Raw genomic sequence first — 12619 nt, 5'->3', positions numbered from 1 at the left:
GGTCCTGCAGGGTGGACTGACTGACATGCAGCTGGGGCTGTCTCTAACCTTTCCGTCTCTGCTGAATAATGTGGCCTTGGTTGACGGGCAGGTTCGAGGTTCTGCTGCCCGACCGGGAGGCTCTCAGTCGATTGCGTCAGTGAAGCAACGTGGAACTGCGAAAAGATAAAGAGAAAATATCAGCGACAGCTCGAAACAGGTGCTGCTGATCCATCTATCCTGGCCCCTGACTGGTGATTCCTCGCTCCCTCGCTCTTCAATTCCCACGCTCCATCACAATCCCATGTCTCCATTTCTCCGCTACTTCAATAGAAGGTGAGGGACTTCAGTTATGTGGAGAGACTGGAGAAGCTGGGATTGTTCTCCTTGGAGCAGAGAAGGTTAAGGGGAGATTTGATCGAGGTGTTCAAAATCATGAGGGGTTTTGATAGAGTAAATAAGGAGAAACTGTTTCCAGTGGCAGGAGGGTCGGTGACCAGAGGTCACAGATTTAAGGTCAGTGGCCAAAGAACCAGAGGGGAGATGAGGAGAAACTCACTCCCGGGTATCCATTATTCTATATATAAACCCCCCGAACCCCTCGATTAGATTCCAGCCTGTAACTCACTCCCGGGTATCCATTATTCTATATATAAACCCCCCGAACCCCTCGATTAGATTCCAGCCTGTAACTCACTCCCGGGTATCCATTATTCTATATATAAACCCCCCGAACCCCTCGATTAGATTCCAGCCTGTAACTCACCCCGGGGTATCTGTTATTTTATATATAAACCCCCCCCCAACCCCCGAACTCCTCAAGGTTTTTCAGGTGTGCAGATTCAGTTTAGATACATTGTCCCACATCCCATTGGTGAAAGGACAGTACCTAACGCACGCCACCACCCTATGGCCTGATGGAGGGTGGTGGCCATTAGCCCCTGTTTCTGGGTTGGACATGCCAGCAGGCCAGAGGTGAGAGGTCAGCGCTCTTGGCGCACTTTCCCACCCATCCATACTCCTCCGTACCTTTAGTTGGTCGCACACCTCTTCGTTTGTCGAAAGCTCCTTGTCCTGGGTCTCGACCTCCGACCCCTCTTCCTCCTCCTCGTCCACTTCCTGTATCGTGGGCGTCACTTCGGAGGGCGGCACTGAAGTCTTTTTCTTCTTCCTCCTCCTCTTCTTCTTTCTCTCCGGGCGAGGGACCTTCCTCCTGAAGCGCATGTGGCATGGCAGGCGAGTGGAGAGCGGGTGGCGGATGTGGTGGGACGTGTGTCGATGATCTGCCGATTGCACAGAATTTACAGCACAGAAACAGGCCATTCGGCCCGACTGGTTCCCCCCTCCCTCCCGACTCCATCTCACCCTATCAGCATATCCTTCCGTTCCTCTCTCCCTCATGTGTTTATCCGGCTTCCCCTTAAATCCATCGATGTCATTCGCCTCAACTACTCCTTGTGGGAGCGAGTTCCACATTCTCACCGCTCTCTGGATAAAGAAGTTTCTCCTGAATTCCCTATCGGATTTATTAGTGACTATCTTATATTTATGGCCCCTAGTTCTGGTCTCCCCCAACAAGTGGAAACATCTGCCCTATCGAACCCTTTCATATTTTTAGAGACTGGGGGATGGGGGTAAGAAAATTAATTACTCGTAAATAAATCAGGGAGAGCGCCAATTCCTGTCCTGAAGGCGCTAACTTCTTGATATAGCACACAGGCGCCCGTCTGTCCCATGTGAGCGTCGGCAGGCTATTTGGCCGTGGATTGCATCGCTGCTGTGCCCCACCTGCTCCTCACCAAGTGTCCTGGCCGACATTTATCCCTCAACCAACACCACCTAAAAAACAGGTGACCTGATCACGTATCTCATTGCCGCCTGTGGGATCTTGCTGTGCCCAAATGGGCTGCCGCGTTCTCCTCGCGTTACAAGAGCGATCGCACTTCCAAAAGTACTTCATGGGCAGTGAATCGCTTTGGGACGTACTGAGGACGTGAAAGGCGCTATATAAATGCAAGTTCTTTCTTTCTTCTTTCTGTTTGTATCGAAGCTTTCAAGTCCCAAAGTACATCACGGCTGATGGATTACTTTCGAGGTGTATTCACTGTTGTTCTGTAGGCAAATGTGGCAGCCAGCTGGCTCACAACAAGGTGCCAAAAAAAAAAGTTGGGTAACTGTAGACCATTTAGCGTCACGTCCAACTCTTGGGCCCCGATATTTACGGGGTGTCTGCGGGGCCGGGGACTCGGAGGCCCAACTTAACGGCAGGACCTCACCATCGCATCCTTCTCCTTTGTTTCCCGCCCGGCAGCCGGCCAGACTGACAAACCGGGAAAGCCAGAGGCGGGAGGCCGCAGCCGGGGAACCGTGGGGACGGCCCCCACTCCGCCCCGGCAATCGGAGTGGGGGGTGGAGGGAGGGGGGCAGCGAGAGATCGGGGCTGGAGGGAGAGGGGGGGAGAGGTCAGCGATCGTGGCGGGGGGGGGGAGAAGAGAGGCCGCGATCGGCGGAACAAGTTGAAGGTTTGTTCGGGGTGGCCTGGGGGTGGGGGGCACTCCTGCTCCTCCTGGCCCGCAAGCAGTGCTGTGAAAAGCACTTAGTTCCTGGAGCCGGCCGCTCCCGCCCCCCCCACCCCGCTTTCACTGCCGGGTTTCCCGAACCCTGGCAAACCCGCACGGCAAACTGTTCAATTTAAATCAGGCTCCCAACTGCACTGTGGTTGGGTTGTGGGTTGGGGGGGCGGGGGTTAATATCGAGCCCTTAGGACCCGTAAATGGAGACAAATTTATTGAACCTTTAGAAAGGCTCCGGTTAATTGTGGAGAGACTGGGGAAGTTGGAATTGTTCTCCTTAGAGAGGAGATTTGATCGAGGTGTTCAAAATCATGAGGGGTTTTGATAGAGTAAATAAGGAGAATCTGTTTCCAGTGGCAGGAGGGTCGGTAACCAGAGGACACAGATTTAAGGCGATTGGCAAAAGAACCAGAGGGGGAGATGAGAATTTTTTTTTTACGCAGCGAGTTGTTATGATCTGGAATGCGCTGCCTGAAAGGGCGGTGGGAGCAGATTCAATAATAACTTTCAAAAGGGAATTGGATAAATACTTGAAAAGGAAAAATGCGCAGGGCTATGGGGGAAAGAGCAGGGGGAGTGGGACTAATTGGATAGTTCTTTCAAAGAGCCAGCACAGGCACGATGGGCCGAATGGCCTCTTTCTGTGCTGAATGATAATTAAGGACAGATTTGTTAAAGGCCAGTCGTGTTAGCCCTCATTTCATGAAGGATTCTTGCAGGCATGAGAGCACGAGGGACCCCTCCCACTCTCCCTCGTCTGGATTTGAAGCCAAGGAGTTGTAAGGATGTTGCTCGATCCACTGCACTATTTCCTCTGGTGGGTGAATCCAGAACAAGGGGCAACAACCTTAAAAATTCCATACTTAAGAAAAGACATACTTGCTCTCGAGGCAGTACAAAGAAGGTTCACTCGGTTAATCCCGGGGATGAGGGGGTGGACATATGAGGAGAGGTTGAGTAGATTGGGACTCTACTCATTGGAGTTCAGAAGAATGAGAGGCGATCTTATTGAAACATATAAGATTGTGAAGGGGCTTGATCGGGTGGATGTGGTAAGGATGTTCCCAAGGATGGGTGAAACTAGAACTAGGGGGCATAATCTTAGAATAAGGGGCTGCTCTTTCAATACTGAGATGAGGAGAAACTTCTTCACTCAGAGGGTGGTAGGTCTGTGGAATTTGCTGCCCCAGGAAGCTGTGGAAGCTACATCATTAGATAAATTTAAAACAGAAATAGACAGTTTCCTAGAAGTAAAGGGAATTAGGGGTTACGGGGAGCGGGCAGGAAATTGGACATGAATTTAGATTTGAGGTTAGGATCAGATCAGCCATGATCTTATTGAATGGCGGAGCAGGCTCGAGGGGCCGATTGGCCTACTCCTGCTCCTACTTCTTATGTTCTTATGTAGAGCTCGGCCGTTCAGGAGTGAAATCAGGAAGCACTTTTTCACACAAAGGGGTAGTGGAAATCTGGAACTCTCTCCCTAAAAAAAAAGCTGGGTGTCAATTGGAACTTTCAAGACTGAAATCGATTGATTTTTGTCGGGTGTCGAGGGATAGGGAGCAAAGGCGGGTAAATGGAGTTGAGGTACAGATCAGCCTGAATAGCGGAACAGGCTAGAGGGGCTGAACGACCTCCTCCTCCACACAGTCCACTATTACGAAGGTGACTGGAATCTGGCCAGGGCGGAGTGGGGGGGGAGGGCACAGGACACTGAAAGAGACGCCCCACACTCACATTCAAAGTCCTTCTCGTTGTAGGTCCTCTCAGGCTCCCGAGCGGGCCGTTCGCTGATCAGGTCCCCCAGCCGCTCAACGGCCAGCAATTTGTCCAGCTCCTCTTCCTCTTCCTCGTCCTCTTCCGCCGAGGGCTTTTCGATCTCATCTTCGGCCTGCGAAGAGGAACGGTGGGAGGCGCCTTACTGGGGGCGATCGTGTCCCTTCACACACACACACACACACACACACACACACGGGGCGTTACCCCCTCTCCGCACCCGCTGCGGTTACCGCTGCTGGCACCGTCGACATTCGCACATGCGTGTTTGTGGGTCAACGCACATGTATGTGCGGGCAAGTGTGTCCCCCTCCCCCACCCCCTCCCACACCCCCTCCCGCACCCCCACTTTTCATCTCCTGAAATCCGGTTCCGCTGGCGCTGGGCACTCTCCAGTACCTCAACCCAAATGGGCGAATCTTGTGTTGGGCGCCTATTTGACCATGGAGGGCATCACAGCCAAGCCCAATCCTGCTCTCACTCAACAGCCACCCACTTCCCAGCAGGAGTGATGGGATCGCGATCTGGAGTGGGAGCCGTGGCCCGTTCTTTTCCCCTCCGTAGCCCAGGGACGCCAAAGCCCCCTACAGACGAGATTAGCTAACTCTCCCTCGGACCTCCCTCGGTTTTCCAAAGCTCTGTTGCCCGTATCCTAACTCGCACCAGGTCCCGTTCACCCATCACCTCCCCCTGTCCTCGCTGACCTAGATTGGCTCCCGGTCCGGGAACGCCTCGATTTTAAAATTCTCACCCTTGTTTTCAAAATCCCTCCATGGCCTCGCCCCCTCCCTATCTCTGTGACCTCCTCCAGCCCTACAACCCTCTGAGATCTCTGCGCTCCTCCAATTCCGGCCTCTTGCGCATCCCCGATTTCCATCGCTCCACCATTGGCGGCCGTGCTTTCAGCTGCCTGGGCCCTAAGCTCTGGAATTCCCTCCCTGCACCTCTCCCTCTCTCTCTCCCTCTCTCTCCTCCTTTGATACGCTCCTTAAAACCTACCAGCTCCAGTACTGAGGGAGTGTCGCACTGTCGGAGGTGCCGTTTTTTGGATGAGACGTTAAACCGAGGCCCCGTCTGCCCCTCTCAGGTGGACGTAAAAGATCCCACGGCCACTATTTCGAAGAAGAGCAGGGGGGAGTTCTCCCTGGTGTCCTGGGCCAATATTTATCCCTCAACCGACATCATTAAAAAAAACAGATTATCTGGTCATTATCACATTGCTGTTTGTGGGATCTTGCTGTGCGCAAATTGGCTGCCGCGTTTCCTACATTACAACAGTGACTACACTTCAAAAAGTACTTCATTGGCTGTAAAGCGCTTTGGGACGTCCTGAGGTCATGAAAGGCGCTATATAAATGCAATAGAAGTTCTTTGTTTCAATGCCCAACAGGGGTCACTGAGTGGGAATGGGGAGTCAGAGCCCCGGCTGGTTTTTCCCCTGTCTATCCCAGGGATACTGAGGCTAACTGATCATTTGGTCACCTGTCCTAACATCTCACATGGCTCACTGTGAAATTTTGTCTGATTTAGGCTCCTGTGAAGGGCCTTGGGGACGTTTCCCACATTAATGGCGCTGTATGAAGATGAGTTATTGCTTCTGTTGTCTGGCGTACTGCCTTAAGCGGATCACTAAAGAGACTACACGATAACATCAACAAGTTCCATCCCACCATCAAGCTCACCATGGACTACTCCTCAGAATCAGTTTCTTTCTTGGACACACGAATCTCCATCAAAGACGGGCACCTCAGCACCTCACTCTACCGCAAGCCCACGGACAACCTCACGATGCTCCACTTTTCCAGCTTCCACCCTAACCACGTCAAAGAGGCCATCCCCTATGGACAGGCCCTGCGAATACACAGGGTCTGCTCAGACGAGGAGGAACGCGATGGACACCTACAGACGCTGAAAGACGCCCTAGTAAGAACGGGATATGACGCTCGACTCATCGATCGACAGTTCCGACGGGCCACAGCAAAAAATCGCATAGACCTCCTCAGGAGACTAACACGGGACGCAACCAACAGAGTACCCTTTGTCGTCCAGTACTTCCCCGGAGCGGAGAAACTACGCCATGTTCTCCGCAGCCTTCAACATGTCATCAATGAGGACAAACACCTCGCTATGGCCATCCCCACACCTCCACTACTCGCCTTTAAACAGCCACCCAACCTCAAACAGACCATTGTTCGCAGCAAACTACCTAGCTTTCAAGAGAACAGCGTCCACGACGCCACACAACCCTGCCACGGTAACCTCTGCAAGACATGCCAGATCATCGACACAGATACCACCATCACACGAGATGACACCACCCACCAGGTGCATGGTTCATACTCCTGTGACTCAGCCAACGTTGTCTACCTCATACGTTGCAGGAAAGGATGCCCCAGAGCATGGTACATTGGCGAGACCATGCAGACGCTGCGACAACGGATGAACGGACACCGCGCAACAATCGCCAAACAGGAGGGTTCCCTCCCAGTCGGGGAACACTTCAGCAGTCATGGACATTCATCCACCGACCTTCGGGTAAGCGTACTCCAAGGCGGCCTTCGAGACACACGACAACGCAAAATCGTCGAGCAGAAATTGATAGCCAAGTTCCGCACCCATGAGGACGGCCTCAACCGGGATCTTGGGTTCATGTCACGCTACACGTTACCCCACCAGCGAACAAATGTTATCTGTTTTTAATATAATGGGTCATTTGCTGGCTCTCTCTGCCTTCCGGATGTTTCTGCCTCTCTCTGTGTTTTTTTTTTCTGTTTTTTTTCCCTGTTTGTTTTTTTATTGAATGTGTATTCGGAGGTTCTGCAGGTAACACCTCTCTGTCTGAACACGGTGATTGCCTTGGCAACGGGCAGTTGCAGGGGCAGTCTGTAAACACCATTTATTATTGTTCAATATGTATAAATGCGTAGGCTTCAAGGAGATCTTGAAACATTTGCCTGAGGAAGGAGAAAATCTCCGAAAGCTTGTGAATTTAAAATAAAATTGCTGGACTATAACTTGGTGTTGTAAAATTGTTTACAATTAAGCGGATTGGGCCAAGGTAGAGGTAAGCAGTTACCCGCATGCACACGCATGTGCGTGTGCATCATTTGTGACAGAGCGTGAAGCAGAGGGTCTAATGAGGAGAAAAAAATTAATTGATTAAAATCAATGGGACTGTCGACCAACCCAAGTGGTTCAGAGAATAAATACATGCGCCATGTGGCACTGGGAATACACGGTCCAGGAGGTCCCAGATTCAATTCTGGGCCCACGCTGAGTTGGTGGATGATGATGATGATGATGACGATCAGTTAGCCTCAGTATCCCTGGGATAGACAGGGGAAAAACCAGCCGGGGCTCTGACTCCCCATTCCCACTCAGTGACCCCTGTTGGGCATTGAAACAAAGAACTTCTATTGCATTTATATAGCGCCTTTCATGACCTCAGGACGTCCCAAAGCGCTTTACAGCCAATGAAGTACTTTTTGAAGTGTAGTCACTGTTGTAATGTAGGAAACGCGGCAGCCAATTTGCGCACAGCAAGATCCCACAAACAGCAATGTGATAATGACCAGATATTCTGTTTTTTTTAATGATGTTGGTTGAGGGATAAATATTGGCCCTGGACACCGGGGAGAACTCCCCCCTGCTCTTCTTCGAAATAGTGGCCGTGGGATCTTTTACGTCCACCTGAGAGGGGCAGACGGGGCCTCGGTTTAACGTCTCATCCAAAAAACGGCACCTCCGACAGTGCGACACTCCCTCAGTACTGGAGCTGGGAGTGTCGGCCTGGATTATGAGAGAACGAGGGAGTGACTTTATTTTAAAGTCAGGGAGGCGATCAATCAACTCGGTGCCTGGGACTGCGAGCTCAACAAGAAAAATTCCCCTGCTAAAGATCGCTCGGCGACGCGGAGCTCAAAGCTTGAGGAACTCGTCGATGTCTCGTGGGCCCCTCTCCCTCCTGCTGGCCGCCTGACATTTCCATCCTATTCATCCCCTTCACGACCCAGCAGACGCCCAGCGGCTTCGCGGTCTCAGAAGTCCGAGTCCAGCTGATATCAGACATTGTCTCACTTCAAACAGGTTGATGAAGATTTAAACTCACCACGGTGGGAGACTTGTGGCCTTTAACTCACCTGAATCAGCACGAGCCCTGAATCAGCCACAGAAAGAGAAAATCAGTGCTGACCCCTCGATAGTGCGGCCCAGTCACTGTGTGACTGACTGACCCCTCGATAGTGCGGCCCAGTCACTGACTGACTGACTGGCCCCTCGAGAGTGCGGCCCGGTCACTGTGAGACTGACTGACCCCTCGATAGTGCGGCCCAGTCACTGACTGACTGACTGGCCCCTCAATAGTGCGGCCCGGTCACTGTGAGACTGACTGACCCCTCGATAGTGCGGCCCAGTCACTGACTGACTGACTGACCCCTCGATAGTGCGGCCCAGTCACTGACTGACTGACTGACCCCTCGATAGTGCGGCCCATTCACAGTGAGACTGACTGACCCCTCGAGAGTGTGGCCCGGTCACTGTGAGACTGACTGACCCCTCGATAGTGCGGCCCGGTCACTGTGAGACTGACTGACCCCTCGTAAGTGCGGCTTGGTCACTGTGTGACTGACTGACCCCTCGATAGTGCGGCCCGGTCACTGTGAGACTGACTGACCCCTCGATAGTGCGGCCCGGTCACTGTGAGACTGACTGACTGACCCCTTGATAGTGTGGCCCAGTCACTGACTGACTGACTGACCCCTCGATAGTGTGGCCCGGTCACTGTGAGACTGACTGACCCCTCGATAGTGCGGCCCGGTCACTGTGAGACTGACTGACTGACCCCTCGATAGTGCGGCCCAGTCACTGACTGACTCACTGACCCCTCGATAGTGAGGCCCGGTCACTTTGTGAGACCAGCAGTAAACGGGGCTCCTGCCAGACTTCCACCGTATTTACAACAGTCGGGAGAATCCCTGAGGGAATTCAGAACAGATCTGGCAGTTCAAAACTGGGCATCCATGAGGCACTGAGGGCCATCAGCAGCAGCAGAATTGCATTCCAGCACAATCTGTAACCTCATGGCCCGGCATATTCCTCACTCTACCATTACCAACAAGCCAGGGGATCCACCCTGGTTCAATGAGGAGTGTAGAAGAGCATGCAAGGAGCAGCACCAGGCGTACCGAAAAATGAGGTGCCAACCTGGTGAAGCTACAACTCAGGACTACATGCATGCTAAACAGTGGAAGCAACATGCTATAGACAGAGCTAAGCGATTCCACAACCAACGGATCAGATCAAAGCTCTGCAGTCCTGCCACATCCAGTCGTGAATGGTGGTGGACAATTAAACAACTAACGGGAGGAGGAGGCTCTGTAAACGTCCCCATCCTCAATGATGGCGGAGTCCAGCACATGAGTGCAAAAGACAAGGCTGAAGCGTTTGCAACCATCTTCAGCCAGAAGTGCCGAGTGGATGTTCCATCTCGGCCTCCTCCCGATATCCCCACCATCACAGAAGCCAGTCTTCGGCCAATTCGATTCACTCCACGTGATATCAAGAAACGGCTGAGTGCACATGATACAGCAAAGGCTATGGGCCCCGACAACATCCCGGCTGTAGTGCTGAAGACTTGTGCTCCAGAACTAGCTGCGCATCTAGCCAAACTGTTCCAGTACAGCTACAACACTGGCATCTACCCGACAATGTGGAAAATTGCCCAGGTATGTCCTGTCCACAAAAAGCAGGACAAATCCAATCCGGCCAATTACCGTCCCATCAGTCTACTCTCAATCATCAGCAAAGTGATGGAAGGTGTCATCGACAGTGCTATCAAGCGGCACTTACTCACCAATAACCTGCTCACCGATGCTCAGTTTGGGTTCTGCCAGGACCGCTCGGCTCCAGACCTCATTACAGCCTTGGTCCAAACACGGACAAAAGAGCTGAATTCCAGAGGTGAGGTGAGAGTGACTGCCCTTGACATCAAGGCAGCATTTGACCGAGTGTGGCACCAAGGAGCCCTAGTAAAATTGAAGTCAATGGGAATCAGGGGGATAACTCTCCAGTGGTTGGAGTCATACCTAGCACAAAGGAAGATGGTAGTGGTTGTTGGAGGCCAATCATCTCAGCCCCAGGACATTGCTGCAGGAGTTCCTCAGGGCAGTGTCCTAGGCCCAGCCATCTTCAGCTGCTTCATCAATGACCTTCTCTCCATCATAAGGTCAGAAATGGGGATGTTCGCTGATGATTGCACAGTGTTCAGTTCCATTCGCAACCCTTCAGATAATGAAGCAGTCCAAGCCCGCATGCAGCAAGACCTGGACAACATCCAGGCTTGGGCTCATAAGTGGCAAGTAACATTCGCACCAGACAAGTGCCAGGCAATGACCATCTCCAACAAGAGAGAGTCTAACCACCTCCCATTGACATTCAATGGCATTACCATCGCTGAATCCCCCACCATCAACATCCTGGGGGTCACCATTGACCAGAAACTTAACTGGGCCAGCCACATAAATACCGAGGTTACAAGAGCAGGTCAGAGGCTGGGTATTCTGCGGCGAGTGACTCACCTCCTGACTCCCCAAAGCCTTTCCACCATCTACAAGGCACAAGTCAGGAATTTGCTGGAATACTCTCCACTTGCCTGGATGAGTGCAACTCCAACAACACTCAAGAAGCTCGACACCATCCAGGACAAAGCAGCCTGCTTGATTGGCACCCCATCCACCACCCTAAACATTCACTCCCTTCACCACCAGCCCACCATGGCTGCAGTGTGTACCATCCACAGGATGCACTGCAGCAACTCGCCAAGGCTTCTTCGACAGCACCTCCCAAACCCGCGACCTCTACCACCTGGAAGGACAAGAGCAGCAGGTACATGGGAACAACACCACCTGCACGTTCCCCTCCAAGTCACACACCATCCCGACTTGGAAATATATCGGCCGTTCCTTCATTGTCGCTGGGTCAAAATCCTGGAACTCCCTTCCTAACAGCACTGTGGGAGAACCGTCACCACACGGACTGCAGCGGTTCAAGAAGGCGGCTCACCACCACCTTCTCAAGGGCAATTAGGGATGGGCAGTAAATACTGGCCTCGCCAGCGACGCCCACATCCCATGAACGAATAAAAAAAATTCTCAACGAGCCATCACCGCCCCAGCTGTGACTCGCAAACTCTCAACAACAGCAGCAATTTGCATTTATATAGCAGCTTTAACATAGTAAAACGTCCCAAGGTGCTTCACAGAAGTGATTATCAACAAAATTTGACACCGAGTTACATAAGGAGATATTAGGACAGGCAACCAAAAGCTTGGTCAAAAAGGTAGGTTTTAAGGAGCGTCTTAAAGGAGGAGAGAGAGAGACGGAGAGGTTTAGGGAGGGAATTCTAGAGCTTAGGGCCTAGGCAGCTGAAGGCACGGCCGCCATTGGTGGAGCGATGAAAATCGGGGCTGCGCAAGAGGCCAGAATTGGAGGAGCGCAGAGATCTCGGAGGGTTGTAGGGCTGGAGGAGGTTACAGAGATAGGGAGGGGGGCGAGGGCCATGGAGGGATTTGAACACCAGGATGAGAATTTTAAAATCGAGGCGTTCCCGGACCGGGTGCCGATGTAGGTCAGCGAGCACAGGGGGCGATGGGTGAACGGGAGTTGGTGCGAGTCAGGACACGGGGGCAGCAGAGTTTTGGATGAGCTCAAGTTTACGGAGTTTCACCTCCTGCATCGGAGCTGGGCATCAAACCTGGGGCCTTGTGTCCTGAACGGGTCAGTACCATGTGGGCAGTGCACTTACCCACTGAGCCACAGGTCCTAGAGTCCAAGAATCACCAGCAACAATCATCGCCTGTCTTTTACAGGAGGTCCGCCGAATGTGTGAACCACAGGAATTAGGTCTTAACATTAAATAAGTGATTGGGGAGGAGTCGGGGGGGGGGTTTGCTGAAGGTTTATTGTTTCCCGGACATGTTCGTCACCGAGGCAACTGGAGCTGGCAGGCGGCTGCAGAAAGAAAAAGAGCGAAGCTGATTTTTAACCCCTCGGGCACCGAGTCAGAATTAAGGACGGCAAACGGCTGGTGAGGTGAGGGTGAGCAGGGTGAGACGGCGGTGGGTTACACGCCTTTGGGAGCAGTGGGGATCTGCGGTCACTCCCCACAAAAGGAGCAGCGAGTCCCTTTCTACTGCCTGTATTTTAACAACAATCTGCAGCAAGACAGTCCCACTCCATCCAGAGTCCATGCCTGATTACACTATCAGGGACTCCTCTCCCCCACCCTCCCTCTA

General features: G+C 52.5%; 1 protein-coding gene across 1 annotated transcript in view; it reads right to left on the bottom strand.

Annotated features, from left to right (window-relative positions):
• Positions 1-12619, bottom strand: part of LOC137323484 (anion exchange protein 3-like) — an 86119-nt gene that overhangs the window by 72556 nt on the left and 944 nt on the right. The window contains 3 exon segments of the mRNA XM_067986994.1: positions 49-155; positions 1009-1262; positions 4290-4443. Of these exon segments, the coding sequence (XP_067843095.1) occupies positions 49-155; positions 1009-1262; positions 4290-4443 (515 nt within the window).

The sequence above is a fragment of the Heptranchias perlo genome, chromosome 7 (assembly GCF_035084215.1).
Source record: "Heptranchias perlo isolate sHepPer1 chromosome 7, sHepPer1.hap1, whole genome shotgun sequence".
Lineage (NCBI taxonomy): Eukaryota > Metazoa > Chordata > Chondrichthyes > Hexanchiformes > Hexanchidae > Heptranchias > Heptranchias perlo.
Note: the sequence above shows the minus strand (reverse complement) of the source record. Positions and strands in the feature narration are given on the sequence as shown.